At 53.2% G+C, this 16,704-nt stretch overlaps 1 protein-coding gene across 2 annotated transcripts; it reads right to left on the minus strand.

Annotated features, from left to right (window-relative positions):
• Positions 1-9,541: 9,541 nt before the first annotated feature.
• AK2 (adenylate kinase 2) lies at positions 9,542-16,616 on the minus strand. Of its 2 annotated transcripts, XM_057385081.1 has the most exons (7): positions 16,465-16,616; positions 15,919-16,044; positions 13,974-14,084; positions 13,778-13,872; positions 13,036-13,108; positions 12,326-12,521; positions 9,542-10,352 (listed from the first exon to the last, which is right to left on the minus strand). In XM_057385081.1, the coding sequence occupies exons 1-7, from the start codon at positions 16,576-16,578 to the stop codon at positions 10,345-10,347; spliced, it is 723 nt and encodes a 240-aa protein (XP_057241064.1). In that variant the 5' UTR covers positions 16,579-16,616; the 3' UTR covers positions 9,542-10,344. The 2 variants fall into 2 exon arrangements, with proteins under 2 accessions (XP_057241064.1, XP_057241063.1); XM_057385080.1 differs by lacking the exon at positions 9,542-10,352 and having other exon boundaries at positions 12,101-12,521.
• Positions 16,617-16,704: the final 88 nt, after the last annotated feature.

Raw genomic sequence — 16,704 nt, forward strand, 5'->3', positions numbered from 1 at the left:
GTGGCTAGAAGGTAGTGGTGACAAACACCTGTGACAGCAGAAGACCAAGAGGCACGGAGATGGCACAGCATGGCATGGCAGGAACCCTGGCTCTGGAGATCTCCWTGGTGGGAGCTGGTTTTTGGATGCTTGGCATCTTGCAGGACACGAGCAGAACCACAGCARAGGCAGCAAGATCAAGGTGAAATGTTCAGGAGGAGCACTCATGGAGAGCTAAGGAAGAGTTTGTTCTGCCCTTCAGAGAGCAGATGCAAAAGGCAGATCTCTGGCACRGGGTTTGATTTCTGCAAGGAGAACAGAGTGAGGCACTGGCCTGGTTTCCAGGAAAGGAGAACAGTGTGTCACAGAGAAGGCATTGAAAAGACCTGAGGCTTCTCCCTCAGCTTTCTGYCTTACTCCTGCAGACACGTGGGTGCTGGGGAGTTCAAAGGCTGAACTGGAGGCTGTCCTGCAGCTGGCAGAGGACAGGAAGCTGTGGGCTTCTCCTGCCGAGCTGCTGGAGCAGAGACCACAGAGGATGTCCCTGTCTCTGCTGGAGATCCCCGCTCAGCTCAGCATCAATCCCTGCAGCGCTGGCCTTTGCAGCAGGAGTGTGGGAATCCGAGATGGATAGGAAAGCTTGGTCCAAGGCACTATCCCCAGTGCCCAGACCCYGCAAAAGACACCGYCAGCCCTTCAGCAGCATCTCAAAAMCCTCACAGGATCTCTGACATCCTCTCCAGCTGGTGCATCCCACAGCACAGGTAGGGCTGGGCACACCACACATTTCCTGAAGCCGACCCACCCATTTCCTATTTTCTACAGACATGACAACTAGTGAGTTAATCCTGCAGGCCATAAACTAAGCTGTATTAGCAGACACCATCTGTCCTTTTTCATTTGCTGATGCACGACCTATTTTGCTGTGTAGTGGAGCAGGMGCTGCAGTTTCGGGGCTCGAATGTTTGCGGTGGTCCTGTTGCCAGGGCTCATGGTGACCTGCTGGTGGGAGAAAGCTCCAGTGGACTGAGTACCACTGGGACCTGCTGCCATGGGCAGGTGGTGGATGAAGCCTGTCCCCGTGGYTGCTTGGCCTTCAAGGAAATTTGGGCTTCAATCCCACTTGCCAGGCGGTCATGGAGAGACCTGAATTCTCATCCCAAAGTGGGGTTTATGGGAACAGCTCTCCAGCCWCACTGCTCTGTCGTGGGGTAATTCCTGTGCTTTACAGAGCTGAACAATGGCAATCACACCAGGACAGGGAAAGACAGGAAGAGAATTCTTCCTTTATCCCTCTGGTCATGCCTTGGAGCAGCGTGGTGACCCTTATCTGGGTACAGAAGTACAGACATTGTGAAAGGTCGTAAAACCATCAGGATTTTCCAAGCCAGTTATCATTATTTGACTTAACCAACTCTTGAGGCAATTCCAAAGGTTAGTGCTTTGTTSCAAGAAGCCTCCTGAATTTACCAACTTTTCATTTAACTCAGTGCTGATGGCAGAAATTTTCCCTGAGCTCTGCAACAAAAAGCCAAGAAATTCTGTGGCTGTGTGCTGAGGAGTCAGGAGGGAGCTAAGGGCAGGGCTGGGTGCTAACACACTCATCTGCACCTCAGAACCAGGATGATCACTGCTCACTGACCTCTGGACTCCCAAAATCAGCCAGGGAATTTTCAGCTTCCTGCCTCACCACACAAAAGCGGAAGAGGGAATGGAAGAAATTATTCAGAGTGACCTTGGCCTTAGCCAGATCACTTCTTTCCGAGCTAGTTCCATTTCATTATTYGGGTTTTCCAAGGAACTCTCAAGCTGCTGGGCAGGAGGTGGCCCAAATCCACCCACGTCTGTGCAGTCAGAATCCTCTAAATGACCACAAGCCTGGTGTCAGTACACTGGCCTGGAGTAATTCCCTTTCCGTCCTAGTCCTGCTCTTTTCTTTTAGAAACTGGCTCAAGCTTTGAACTCTGGAGTTTCTTACCCTGCTGCAGCTGAGATCTGTGGTAACTCCTGCACAGTCTTGCTGCCTGCAGAGGTGTTTGACCCCTAGAGCAACAAGYGCTGCCGCCTCCTTCCTGCCCTTATCTTTGCCTTTTTCCGAGCCTGTTATCATTATTGGACTTCTTTTGTTCCTTTGTCTGTGCTGTGGACGCTCTGCACCAGATGTGACAAGAAATAATGACTTTCCACAACATRCCCTGATGTTCCTGCAAGCCAGGAAGAGGAGAGCTGGTGTCAGGATCTCTGTGCAAGGAACAGATCAACACTTTGGGGTGTAAATCCCCTYCACAGGACTGATCCCAACTTTTCTTCTTTCTCTCTTTGTGCTTTGGGAAGAGARCTGGCTCAATTGTATTGATCTCAGTCCAGGAACAAACATTCCCTTTCCACAGGCCACAGCCTCTCCCGTGTGTCATGTGAGGAAGAGGAGCAGGGAAGAGGAGCTTCTTGCCAAGACTAGAACGTACCCAAAGCTGTGAGTGCTGTCAGGAGGTGGGAACAGGAAGAAAGAACCCATGCGGTCAGCCCTGGAAAGGGCAGTTCCTGCCGAGAACTGGCTGGGGAACATTCCCATTTTCATAACCAGCAACAGCTGTCAAAAGGGGAAAGAAGAGTGATTCTGGAGCCTGCCAGCAGCACCTCTCGCCTGCAGCCGGGCCGGGAGAGCGGAGAGTTCCCAGCACAGCCCTYTGGCCCCGCAGCAAGGAAAACTTGTGTCATTTTCCAGAGGGCTGAGCCAGCTCTAACCAGGTGGGGAATGTGTGAGCCTCTCACTCTGAACATGTGCTTGCTCAGGGTTCCCTTGTCTCAGCTGAGATCTTTCCTCATCCCRACCCTTGGCTGTCCCAGGGCTGGTCCCCTTCGTGCTCTGTTCTCTCTGCAGCAGAATAAGGTGGGCAAGGGGAGAGAAGAACTGTCGCTGGTGTCCTTCATTCCTGGGCCAGCAGGGAAAGGCAAATGGGGTTTGTTCTGCTGGGTTTTGCTGCTGGCCCAGCCCTTCCTTCCCCGACACCGATGCCACGACCACAAGCCCATTCTTGCTAACTTCAAGCACAACCCACCTTTACCACAGCCAGGAAWTTTCTCTTCTCCCTCCCTCCTCTCCCTCAGCCCTTCACCACCATGAGAAACACTAGTTTCTCTCTGAGCCTTGTCATCTGTGGGTTGTGTTAACCAGTGTATGAGCAAACTACCCCCTGTGCTGCCTCAGGCTGGGCTGTGCACAGCAGAAAATTGAGTAGGAGGTTTCTGGGGCGATCAGTGTGCACTGAGACCTCAAACTCTTCTCTGAAATCAGGCCTTGCTGCTGCACCAGAGCATCCTACTAATAAGGAGGCAGCAGCCTTGCCTGAATCTCTKATCCAGGCTGCCATCCCTTTCCCCCTGAGCACCAGGAAATGTCCAGTKTCTGACACTGAACCAGCAGTAACTGCCAAGAGCCTCCCAGCCGCCCCTGAGTTACAGGATCCCTCCCCGCAGTCTCTCAGGAGGAGCTGTCAGCAAAAACAGCCCTATTTAACCAAAGCAGAGACAGCCTGGCTCTGCATGGCCTCCCTGTGCCTTTCCCTGCTCCCCTGGAATCAGGCATTCTCTGGGAAAAACCTCTCAGGGCAGCACCGATTCCTGCGCTTCCCACTGGACGTGAAGCTCAGCTGCAGCAGCACGCTGGGGTTCCCGTAAATGTGGGTCCTGCTCCAGCTATTCCTGCCTCCTTCCCATGGATCTCCTGCAGGATYCACAGCCCAGCACCCAGGGGTGCTGCCTATCCCCCGAGCAGTGCCCTCAGCATGGGATGAGCAGCGAAATTGCAGCTGGAGAATCTGGCAGAGGACGCGGAGCAGAGCCCTGTCCCCGGGCTGAGGACCAAGAATGCCTCTTTCCCATCCGACACGCCAAGACTTCGAGCTCTGCCAAACCCCAGTGTTTGTTCCTGCGTTTGGCAAGCGAGGGATGGCAACAAAAGCATGTGCGAGGCAGAAGGAGTTCAGTGAAGGAGGGAAGTGGGTTTCTCTCGGGTCTCTGTGACCTTTTCTGGTTTGGAAAGAACAGAGATGTGCAGAGATGCTCACAATGCACAGCAAGGCTCTTTCCACTGCCCCAGCAGCAGAACAAACCTCGTGGCCTCCTTTAGGAAACTGGAGCCCAGAGCCACAGCCCAGCCTTTGGCTGCTGGGGTGGAACCAGAAATCCAGCTCCAGGGAGTCGGTGCCTCTGCCTGTTTGCAAGGAAAATTTATGTGCTGCAGCCGTGGAACCTCACCATGGGCGCCTTGTCTTCCAGCCCTGGTTCTCTGGGATACAGCTCCTGCTCTGGGATGGGAACAGCTTTTTCTGTGGCTGGCAGCAGCTGAGCCAAGTTGTCTCGGAGCCCATGGACTGGGAGTTATGTCAGCAATGCCCTTGGCCATGAGGATCCCATTGACTTTCCTCACCTCCCTCCTTAGAGAAGCAAGCTGTTGGGGCAGAGCCAAGAGAAGGGCTGAGACTCAAGAGTCCGATGACTCCAGCGATTTTTCCGTGTGCTTCCAGCCCTTCTTGCTTAACCTCAGAGAGAAAAAGTAGTGCTGGCAGGAGGAAAGAACAGGAGTGGGGTTCTGTGCAGGTAAATCAGGAATGTGGCTCGATCCTCCCWGAGCTGAGAGCCAGGAGCAGCTTTATAGCAAAGATAGAAAAGCTGATTTGGCCAAAGGGATAAAATTTCTGCTGGGAACCAGAGAACTATTGATTTCTCAAGTAACCTCAACTATTTAACAAACAGCTACCTCAGCAGAGAGAAATTTCAGCCTGGCTTTAGGGAGAGGAATGAGGAGACTYCAGGGTGGCCAGACAATAATGGGAATGTGTATTCCCACTCTCCTTGACTCTCCTTGCTGCGCTGCTGCCCTGCCTGCTCCCRGTGGTACCAGATAAGGAAAGAAAACAAACACAAGGTAGGTGCCTGTGAGTGCCCCTGACAAAGGAACGGGAAAACATTCACTGCAGWGGAGCCATGGCCAAGATAGAATGTGGAATAGGAAGGATTAAAATGTCTCACAGGACCTGGCTCAGCTCCCAGGGCCTTCTCTGGACACTGGCATCCTCCTGATGCTCCGGTCTCTGCAGAGGCTCGCTGATCCAGAGCACTTTTCCCAGGAGGGAGCACAAGTTCCCAGTGATGGTATTTCTGTATTATTGTGTGCCTGGCGGTGACAGCCTGAGGTAGGGGCTGAACACACAGGTGACAGAGCGTGGCTGTGGGGACAGGGCCACACCAAGGCACCGGGAGCATGTCACAGCCTCAGCTGCTGCGGGTGATGTGCAGATGCCAGGCTTTGTAATGTTCACATGATCGTCTCTTTTGCAGTGTAGGCAACTATGGGGGAAAGCGAGGAGAGCCAGCTGAGCCACGGAGAAGGTCAAGGACCAGGAGGGGGTGACGTGGCCTTTGCGTTTGTAAGAGGCCCCGGTGCCATTCCCGCACCGAATTTTGAATAACCTTGGAAAAAAAAATCAAGTTGGAACATGACTTTGAAGCAGTCCCGCTGCTGGTCATGCAGAACCACAACCTCRGCGATGAAACTGCAGAACAGCAGCGTTAACTCCTCCCTGCACCCTTCCCAAACTGGCCCTGGGAGCCCGGCTCAGGCTGTGCCCAGCGAGGTCCCACTGGGACCATCCCGAGCTGGCTCCCTCCCAGCACAGCTGCCCTGGGCAGAGCTGAGGGCTGGCACCRAGCAGCTGATGGGCCCTCCCCTCCATGCCAGAGGCTTGGAATGCAGCTGGCCCCGCTGCCACCTGGGTGACAGCACTGCCTGTCACCCTCCAAGCACGGGGCTGCCACCCTTTGCTCCCAGAGAAGCCCCTCAGAGCAGCAAAAGCTGTTGCTGTTGGCAGTTTCCATCCCATAAGCAGCAGTGTGGCCACCTGGGCCACTCTCAGGTGGTCCCAACAGAGCCAGCATCTGTGCCTTGGTGGGGAAGGATCCTGCATCACACAGCAATTGCTACCCTAATTAAAGCATATTTATATTCCTTGTTGCAATTACACTCTCAAGCATTCCTGGCTGCATTTCTCCATGGCTCCACAGGGTCAATGGCCYCCAGCCCTTTAAATGACTCGGAAAATGTGTTATTCCAACAAAATGGTTGTGATGGGAGCATTGGCCTCTCCCCRTTCTTGGATTTCAAACAAGATTTCTACTTTGTGGCTCTTCCATCTCCACCCTCGTACTGGTTTCTGATGCCCACAGGGGTTACCAGCACTGGGCTTTYGATCCCAATGTGCTCTCCTCAGTCAGATACACTGAGGAGATATACTGGGAATCCTGATACTCAGATACACACTGAGAATCCTGTCAGGCCAGAATCGGGTTAGCACACACGAGTGGGGTGCTCACAAACTCATTTTCTAGTTTGCTAAAGCTGTGTAGCCACAGTGTAGGTGTAGATTCCCTACACCCCGCTGCTGTGGGATCGGAGCTGGGAACCCACAAGCACCAAGGAAGGAGCTCAGCTCTTGGATTAAGGAGAAAGATGAAATTCCCCCCAGGACCCAGCACAGCACACAGGTGCTCTGGGCTGCTGCAGGGCACAGAGGTGACGGTCACCGTTGCTCCCTCTGCTAACAAAACAGATCCCGTTATGCAACCGTTGAGCTAAAAGGCAACATGACATCCGAGAGGCTTCAAGGACTTTGTTATTTTGCCTTCCAGGTCTGCAGATCCCCAGGATGCACATCCAGTGAACTCCTGGCAGTAACCGTGCACCCGGCTGCTTTCCCCAGAACTATCGGTGCTRCACAGGCAGGGGAAGTGCTGAGGCTGCTGGGGATGTGCAGTTTAGGATTCCCACCACAAACGCGCTGCTGGGCTCGGTCCCAGTGCACCAGCTCTGCTCTCAGCCTCCTCTGAGATAAATGCAGCTCAGGGGATGGGGTCTCAAACTTCTGATTCATTTCATCAATGATCCGGGCTCTAATCCCGAGGGAGAGCTCTGCTCCCCTTCTCCAGATATGCACCAGGGCTGCTCCCCTGTCCCTTTATCCCGTTGTGGAAGTGCAGCTACTCCTGGTTCTTCCCCGTGCAGCATCAGTGACACACACACACACACACACTGCCATCCTGGGGAGAAGCATCTGCACCAGTTTGTGCACCAGCCAGCTGGGCTCTGACCGGGTCTCACTGTCCCATAGCCAAGCCCTGCTGTGCCAGCCTGTTCAGGCATTGTGTAATATTCCCGCTGTCCCGGAACCATCCCCCAGCAGCGCATCCTCCCTACCCCGGGAGATGCCGAGGCAGGTCCTGCTCCCACACCCGGTCCCGCTGTCCCCGAGCATCCCTTACCTGTCCCCGGAGCCCACTCGCGATGCAGCTCGCTCCCCTCCGCAGTCTCCCCGCTCTCCCTTTCCCACTCCCCTTCCCTCTGCGCCACCTCCCCGCGTGATGTCAGCGCAGCCCGGCCCCCGCAGCCTCCCCAGCGCACCCTCCACGCCACGCAGCCGCCCATCGCATCCCGCTGCTGCTGCTGCTGCTGCTGCTGCTTCCCTGCCCAGCGTTGCCACAGCGACAGGAAGGGAATCCCATCCTCTGGTCCTCGCTTGGTATCACCCACTGCAGCTCTGCCTAAAGAGACAGCAAAAAGGACAGGGTGACAGCAGGGAATGGCCAGTGATGGCCTCGTGGCTCAGCATACCTGGAGGGCAGAGCAGAGGCAGCCACGGGAAGCAGGCTCAGAGCAAACAGTTCCACCTCAGTGTCCCCTGAGCTCTTCCCACCTTCCCTCTCCCTCCATTCCGTGCTCCCAGGCAGTTCTTTGTTCCTCAGCCCCACGTGCTCGCTCCTCCAGGGCTGTGCACATGAGCCCCGTGATGGCACAAACTCCCCACAGACACCTCTGCAGCGGCTTCTCCTCACCCCCCACATCAAGGTCAGAGATGGGGTTATTGATCAGAAACCTAAGAGCAGCTCCAAAKCAGACCATCAGGAGTCGGTGGGTTCATTACCACTAACCACAAATCCACAGTGAAAGGTTTTCCTGCAATCCCTGTCGCCAACGGTTTCTTTGGGAAGGGAGAAGGGCAGATACATTTTTAGGACTGCAGCACATTTTTAATGGAAAGAGATGGCCCAGGGCTTTCATCCCTCCCCCCATTCAAGATGCTGTTTCTTTTCAGCAGAAATATTGCTGCATTAGAGAACAGGTCACTTCCTCTATCAGTGAGAATTCAGTGTCCTATTTGATGCTGGTCCTTGTGCTATAAATAGGAATTTTCCCCTTTTATAGTTGCTGAATAATTGTGTGTATGAAATATGAACACAGTTTTCAAAAGAGTGCCTGATAAGCAGCTTGCTGGAACGAAATGGTTGAGCAGAAGGAATTTACAGCACCTGCAGAGCATCGTGTGCTGTGGAAAACATTCAAGGTCAGCCTTGAGAGAGACAGGTCACAGCACAGATCCAACTCCAGAGGATCCAGGCTTGAGCTCACAGGCTCCCCACAGCAGGCTCCCCACAGCTCCCCAACAATCCATTTCAYGCTCCACACGCAGGGAAGGATCAAACAGAAACAGCCCAGCTCAGAGGAGCCAAAACTCCTCCATCCCACAGAGCAGAAAGCCAGGAGGAGCAGGCAGAACAGGTTTTTAAAACAACAGCAGGTAAGGAGCAGAGGACTCAATCCCAGACAGGGAGGRAGAGCATAGTTTAACATCCACCATCAAAAGAAGCAAGGGAAGAACACCACAAAGGCCAGAGAGGCACAAGGTTGCCTTCAAAAGAGAGAAAAATGGAAATGGGAGCTACGGGGAGGTGATAACACCTGAGCACACAGACGGAATGGCGGAGGAGCAGGAGAGCCCAATTATGCAGGAAAAGCAGTAATTTCTGCAGGAAATGGGTACATGCAGCCCAACCCTTCCTGGTGCCAGGCCACAGTGCCTAAATCAAAGCCCTGAACACGGGCAGGGCTGCAAGAACCGTGAATAAACATCACCAGGAACAGCCTCCTCTGGGATACCTCAGAGGGGCAGGRTCCCTGAGGAGGCAGCAGAAAGGGAGGCCAGGAAATGCTCTCTTTCCCTGCATTAGGACAGATTTTTCCCTGTGAATTTAGAGAGAGGGAGGGATGCAACAAAGTATGAAAGRCAGAAAGCAAATGAGCAGAAACAGAAGACACAATAATGTGGCTTCCAGTTGCTGCAGGAKGAGAGAAGGAAATAACATCATCTTCTCCACACTCGGGAGATGCAAAGGGAGGAGGAAACAAAGGAATTACATCACTTAAAATACCTGCAAGGAGCTCTGGACAGAGACAGGATACACAGGGGCTCAGTGTTTTCAGCCTCACACACACGAAGAAACAGGAGAGAGAGCCAGCAAACCCCACCATTGCTATGGTGATCGAAAGCATTGGACACACTCGGCAAGGAAAAGAGATAAAAGGAATTACAAGCCACATTTCCAGCTGCACAGAACATCCTTGAGATAGGATCAGGCCCCAGGATCCACCCAGCTCGATTGTTAGTTGATGCTGTCATCTGCCTCCTCATCCTCCACGCTGTCTGCAGGTCAAAGAGGACACAGCACCAGATACAAATGTAAAGGGGTTATTTTATTATTGATTCAGAGGTTAGACAAGGCACCATTTGATCTAAAAAGAAATGCAAAAAWACCACCCCAATTAAGTGTTATTTTTTGCAGGCAATTAAGAAAAGTCTCTTTTGCATTTCTTCAGCATTGTGTGAATTCCAGCTTGGTCATGATCACAGAAAAGCYACCCCATTCCCAAGTAAGGCAGGTTTGGACCAGAACCACGGCCCCTCTGTTCAGCAGCAGAGAATCCTTGAGAAGTCTCTAGGCCAGGGTTTAGGAATGCAGCAGAACAAGAAAAACAAAACTTCCAGGAAAAAGACCACAGCATCTCTTTTTCCTTTCCATTTCAGACATGATGAATCATTTGTTCGTTTTGGTCCTCGCTGATAGGAAGCAACTTTAGGAAAAAAATCACAGCAAACCTTTCAGTGGCCTCGGAGTACGAGACAAACCCTGAAAGTCCTGGAAAAGGCTGGAACAGCACCTAACCCTACCCTCCAACAGGTCAAAAACCTGCAGCTGATCACTGAGAGATGTTTCACTCTCCACAATTGTTTTGCCTCCACAAACATGATTTCTAAGGAGAAGGCTGTCTCCTCTTCACAATGATTCTGCCCAGTTAAGAAATCCAACCAAAACCCGACCAAATCAGCCCCCCAACCCCTTGTTTAGCACCTCTTTCCCTCCCTCCCAGYAATCATACCCCCCTCCCAGCTGCCCTCCCTGCACCCAGGGAAGGGCTGCAATGGGTGATGTAGCAGAGTGTGCAGCGTTTGGTGGTGTCTCATCTGCTTGATGGAGTCACTCAGCTGGAATAAATGGGAACAGAGAGAAAAAAAAAATATTTAGGGAAAAAAAAATCCAAACAAATGAAATTAAGCATGGTTTATGGAAAAAAAAATAAAAAAAGAAAAGAGTGGTGAGCTGGAGCTGGATGTCAAGTGAGCATAAAGGAGGAAAGGAGAGTGGGGGAACATCTTGCTCTTGCAGAGTAAAACCTTGACCAAATCCAGGAATGCCAACTGGCTGGGAACCYTTCCCAGAGTGTAGGGGGCTGCAGCTCTCCCTTTGACTCTGTCAATGCAAAAGCTGCTTCCACACAGTTTTAGTCACCAAGAAGCCAGGGCAGCTCTAATTCTCACCTTTCCCCTCCCAGGAGCACCCCAGTCCCATCCTAAATGCTACCCTGACCTCCCAACATGCCAGCTCCAGTGCTGGGGCTGCCCTTGCACAGGAAAAGGTAAAGACAGAGTGAGGGCCATCTGGGAATCCCAGGGACCACAGGCTGCTGGCAAAACCAGCTCTGTTTACGGTCAAAGCCTTTCTCCTCAGTCATGTGCTTTCTAGAGCAACAAGTCAACTGTTTTCAGTTCCCAGCATTATTTTCAGTTTGCTGGAAAGGAAGAGGTTTTGTCACTGGAAATGATGTATGAGGACAGAGAGGGGATTGTCAGACAAAAGAGAAATTATCAAGGAAAAGAGCAAGGGATTCCTGAGGATTAAACATCTGCTCTGACAACGGAGAAAGGCCATCCCCAGAGAGAGGAGGATACTCAATAACACTCAATCAGTAAACACACATGGGATGCCAAAGGACAAAGTTTCATCTGGGCCAATCCATATTTACAGCGGGCTCCTCTAGGAAGGGCTGGAATCCCTCACGGACAAAGGTCAGTGCCAGCCCTGYGGTGTCACCACACAGGAGCACAATGGCCCGGAAAGGCCGAGGCACTGAGCACACACAGTGTCCTCAAACACAGCCTGACAGAGAGGCTGCATTTGCTCAAGAAACAGGAACGTTTCCATGAGCTCRTAACGAAGGTCGTTAGCTCAAGGGCACGTGGAGCCAGTGGTTAATAACGCTGTCTCTYGAGCCTTGAGAAATCATTTGTTTTGCAATAAGGCTTTATTATATTTAGACTTTGGGATCGGGAGAAGCTCAGCACATCTCCCTCTCCTTGGTCAAAACCAAGGCAAGAGCAAAGAGAAAAAAACCCAAGCCTTTTTCTTATCCTCAGCACATCCCAATGTGCCACACAGAAACTGTCAGACYCTCATMACATTAAAAAGAGMAAGAAGCACATCACTAATTTGCTAYATTAAAGGCCACAAATAAATAAGAGGTTGAAAGCCCCCCAGGTCTTTCTGCCCCCCAAATGCCACCAGAACAGGAAGACAGGCTGTGCTCCCAGGTAAACTGMCATCCCACAGGGAATAAAACACAAATAAGGAGGACACGGTGTCACCCAGCCCCGAGCAGCAGCCAGGTTTGTCCCTCCCACAGCAACACACACAGAGAAACCCCAGGTTTCATTCCTGCAGCTTCACATCTCCTGTGAAATCTTTCCCCCACATCCCCAACCTTCTCCTAGGTCCCTGTGGGGTAGCCAGGAGGAGCTGGAAGTACAGATCCTTCCAGGGACGTGCATTTCTAGGATGAAACAAAGGCTTTTTGACCCAAGGGAGTGCAGAGCCMGTTTTTGTCAGCTGGAGCCCGGGCTCGCTGCGGCCTCTAGAGGCCAAAATCCCGACATCCACACACAGACTGACATTCACATATAGATAGAGACCGTTAACAGCTCGTTTAATTAGAGAATTAACACAGCCCTGCCTTGGGCTGCATCACTTCATCCCCTCCCCTTCTACTCTACTCAGCTCTTCACCCTCCTTGGCCCCAGAGAGAGACAGAGACAGAGAAAAAGAGAGAAGAAAAAAAAAAAAAAAAAAGCAGAGCCCCATCCTGGGAAACGGAGCCCTTAAATGAACATAACCAGGTCTTTACATGTCGCTTTCGTGAAGGCTGCCAGGATGCTGGCAAACACCACGTCGGGAGACTGCGAGGCATCCACGGCCGTATGGATCCCTCGCTTGCTGTAGTAGGACACCAGGGGGGAGGTCTGCGTGTGATAGGACTTCAGCCGGGTTTTCAGGGCCGTCTCGTTATCGTCRGAGCGGCGGATCAGGGGCTCTCCAGTGACCTGGGAGAAGCAAGGGGACAGTCTCCAGCGAGCTGCAGCCTGGGGTGTTCTCCTTTTGTGTCYCTGCTCCCCTTCTGCGAGGTGGAGCTGCACAGGAGACCCCCAGRAGCTGAGACAAGTCCCAGAGCAGTCACTGAAGAGAGAATGGCTCAGCACCGTGGTCTTTTCCTCTTTTCCCCCACACACCACTCTGCTTGTGCTAAAAGGAGCCTCGAGAGCAGGCACCAGCTACAGCCGCTCCCCAGGATGGAAAGCAGTCACAACCCACTGCAAATTGAGCTGTGGACAGAGTCTAACAAGTTCTGAGACTGGCAGAGCCTGGGCCAGCCATGCCCTTCATCCATCCCTCCAGGCCGTCAGCTCAGGCTGCCCAAGCAGTTCCCCACGCTCCCCAGAAAGCAAGAAGGTACARGAGAAGGAAAGAAATGAGTTTTTTTTTTTTTTCCAGGGAGAGACTGCAAAGCATCAGCTAAACCCAAAGCAAGGGAAGCTGCAGCCTTGGGAGCTCACATACATCGTCCTTCATGTGCTCTTTCGGGGGTCTGAACTCCTCGTGGTACGAGCGGCCACTCGCCGGGTGAATCAGCCTGAGATGGAAAAGAAGTGTCAGCAAAGCAGACAAGGTCTCCTGAACCTGCCACTCATCAGCACTGAAACATCTGCCACAGCAACACCATTAGYCTTTCACTTGTTAAGAAAATTCTCCTCGGTTATTTCAGTACCAAGAGCCTCTTCAGTTTGGAAAAGCAGCTGCGCTGGGAGATGCAGAAGGGGAGTTTTACTTCCTGCTCTGCTGGGAAAGGGGTTTGGACCACAGCACAACAGAACGCACTCCTGACCCTGGGGGAAGTTCACTGGTGCCCAAATATATTCAGTGTGCTGTGCAAGGGAGCAAAAATAGCTTTGGAGAAGGAGAAACTGAAAGGATGAGATGAGGCACCAAGGATGCTGATTTCTACAGCAAGCCCTAAAATTATAGGGCAAGGAAAGGGCTCTGCTCAAGGCTGGCCAGGAATGGGAGAACAGGAGAGGGATCAGGGCAGGAATCTCATAGAGACCAGSACCACTGCTGGGATCTAAGCACCATGAGGACAACATGGAATCTGAAATTAGGATGTTCTTCCTTAGACTATGAAACCTCAACTTGTGCACTGAGAGAGGAGGATTGGGGGAGAAGGATTGGGGTGGATTGGGGGAAAAGGATTGGGGGAGAAGGAYKGGGGGAGAAGGACTGGGGGAGAAGGATTTGGGATTACCGTCCAGTGATCCTCCGGATCAACAAGGAGTCAGGGATGCTGAACTCAATGACAGAGTCGAGCTTCTCTCGCCTCTTCTCCAGGAGCTCATCCAGCTGCAAGAGCAAACAGCACCTCAGAGGGGCCGAGGGAGCAGGGAGCCCTGGTTTGCAGGGAAGGAGGAGCTGCAGCAGCCCCTGAACAGGAGCTCACGTACCATCTCTGCCTGTTTCACCGTGCGGGGGAAGCCGTCCAGGAGGAAGCCGTTCTTGCAGGGTGGAGAGTCCAGGTTGTTCTCAATCAGCTCCACCACCATCTCATCGCTCACCTGCAGAGGGGAGGCGGGTGTGTGGTCAGGAGGGACACCCCAAATTCACACACAGCCCTCGTGCACGGGCTGGGATTTTTGGGGACTCCATAACCCTCCTTTCCAACTCCATATTCTATGATTCCACGATTCATGTCAATGCTCAGGCTGCTTCAAGACCTTTTTACAGCCATTTCCTGGTGCCAGCAGCCACTGCTGTTAACAGGGTGAAAGTTGCCTGTTGAGACCTGTCCAGATCAGGGGAACACTCCCTGCAACACCAGCACATTGGCAATGCCACATTTCACTCCTGGGACACCCCAGCCTGTGCAGGGAACTTGGACCAGCACTTTGTTACAAAGGTTGTTGCATTGCAAAGCAACACTGTCAGCTCAAACTCCTTACATTATTACTTTTTTTAGAACTAATTCACATTGGAAAATATCAACATAACCTTGATTACCTGTTACTTTGTACCCACACATCCCCCTCGGGAGGCAGGCCCGGGCAGGAAGGGCAGAGTTGCTCATTGACTCCCATAAACTTTGTGTGAAAGGTAAAGGCCCCAGTAGTTGCTGACAAGCTCTGGATTCACTGGACAGTTTTTCCCCATCAAACTATCTCAGCATTCCAGTGGGATTCGTGCCTTTTCCACACTGCAGTGCTTATGGATGCTGCAGCCCCAACAATAACTATTTATTTGGGATCAGCTCTCCCCAGCAGAGCTGTTTTCTCCAGCTGGGACCCAGCAGAATTGGGGACCGAGCTGTCACAACAAACAGCCCCACAGGCAGATGGGGGGAAGCAACAAGTCTGTGCTTTTCTGATTACACCCACTGGAAAAAAAAGAGATCCTGAGCATGAACACCATCCTGAAACTGAGTTATCACAGAGCCAGAGAACGCTGTGGGATGTCCCTGTGGAGCAGCCTGGAGCTGCCTGCCACACACACACACGTGGCAGATACCACCAGCCTGGCCAGATAACGTTCCTATCTTTCATAACCAGCTGGGTGTTGCAGGCTCGGTGTTGCAATGAGCTCCCAGCAGAARTGAGATAAGGTTGCTCTCCCCATCTGGGGCCTGCAGATTCACCCCTGGGGTGTTACGAGCCCGTGGCAGCCACAGCGATGCCCGAGATCTGCCCCACTTTGGGGCAAGTCACTGCAATTTGCGGTCCCTCAAGTTTCCCCGAGATATTTCAGTCATTTGGATGAGATAATTAGACCCTCAGAAAATGAATGTCACAGATTCTAACTTGTGTCTCCTGAGGATCCAAAGTGTCTCTTTCACACAGCAGCTGCTATAACTACCACAGCAACACCTTTAARTCTATTTTCACCTTCTAGTTACAGGTGTATCGAGGTTATGCCAGAGCTGGGATGCAAATGAACCCTCTGAAGTGATACCTGGAGTTCAGGTATCACGTGAACAGAGACAGGAGCTRCAAAGCACGGCTGGAACATCCTGCAGCTCCAAGGTTACGCCTTCACCTCAGTGTTGGGGAGCTGGAAAACTGCCAGCCTGACTGCACCCCCTAAAAAGATAAAAACAACCCGGGGCCACAGGCTGCTGGGAAGCAAACAGTAATTTTGAAGAGGAAGGATGTTTTTATAGGATGCGTCTCCTGCAGGGTGATAGGAGGAAAACCCTCATCTCATCCCTACCTTCACCCTACAATCTGCCTTCACCCTGCAATCTGCCCTCACCCTACAATCTGCCTTCACCCTGCAATCTGCCTTCCTACACTAATTAATTTTGTCACGAAGAATTCTAATTACGAGGTGGATTTTGCCTGCTCTCCTTCCTGATGCTGCCAGCCCATCTTCCCTCCCAACACATTCCCTGTGACCCACCAGTTTCCCCGCATCCATCGTCTCCTTGAGCCGCTTGCCCAGCTCGGAGCCCGAGGCCACCATGGCCCGCAGCATGTCGCCGGTAGCCAGGTGGCACACGCAGTAGGTCTCGGCCAGCTTCGGAGCCTGCGGGAGAGGACAGAGTTGAGATCGGACCTTCAAAGCTGAGGATCCCCGCCTCGGCAAGGCTTTGTACCCCTCCCGCAGCAAGGGACAGTCGTTGACCGGCCAGCACGTGGCAGGGCCCCGGTGCTCAGCGAGCAGGACCGGGCCACCGGCTCCCCGCGGCCAGCCCTAACCCGGGACAAAGCGATCCGGGACAAAGAACCCCGGCAAGCCGGCCCCAGGAGGCGGGACACGACCGAGCTGCCGGCGGAAAGCAGCCCCGGAACCACACGAACACACACCGCACACCCCGACCCGCGGCGGGGAGCGGCAGGCCGGACACCCTCACCGCTCCACACGCTGAGGGCCGGCCGCGGGGAAAGCCGGGCGGCCCGGTCCCAGCGGTTTATCCCGGCACAACCCCCGCCGCATCCCCCTCACCTGCGTGCCCTTGCCGGCTCCGGGCGGGCCCAGCAGCACGGCGCGGATGCCGTGGCGGATCCCCGCGGTCGGGGCCTGCCCGCGGCCGCCCCCCGCCTGCGCGCTCGGAGCCATGGCCGCCGCCGACTGCGCGCCCGCCCCGCGCCTCGTGGGCGGGGCCGCCGCCGGGTGGGCGGGGCTATGCAGATGAGCAATGCAAATATCCGCTAGTGTTTGACAATGAGTGGGCGTGGTTATGCG

Source organism: Malurus melanocephalus, unplaced genomic scaffold (genome assembly GCF_030028575.1).
Source record: "Malurus melanocephalus ecotype Western Australia unplaced genomic scaffold, MMel_1.1 scaffold_780, whole genome shotgun sequence".
In the NCBI taxonomy this organism is placed as follows: Eukaryota; Metazoa; Chordata; class Aves; order Passeriformes; family Maluridae; genus Malurus; species Malurus melanocephalus.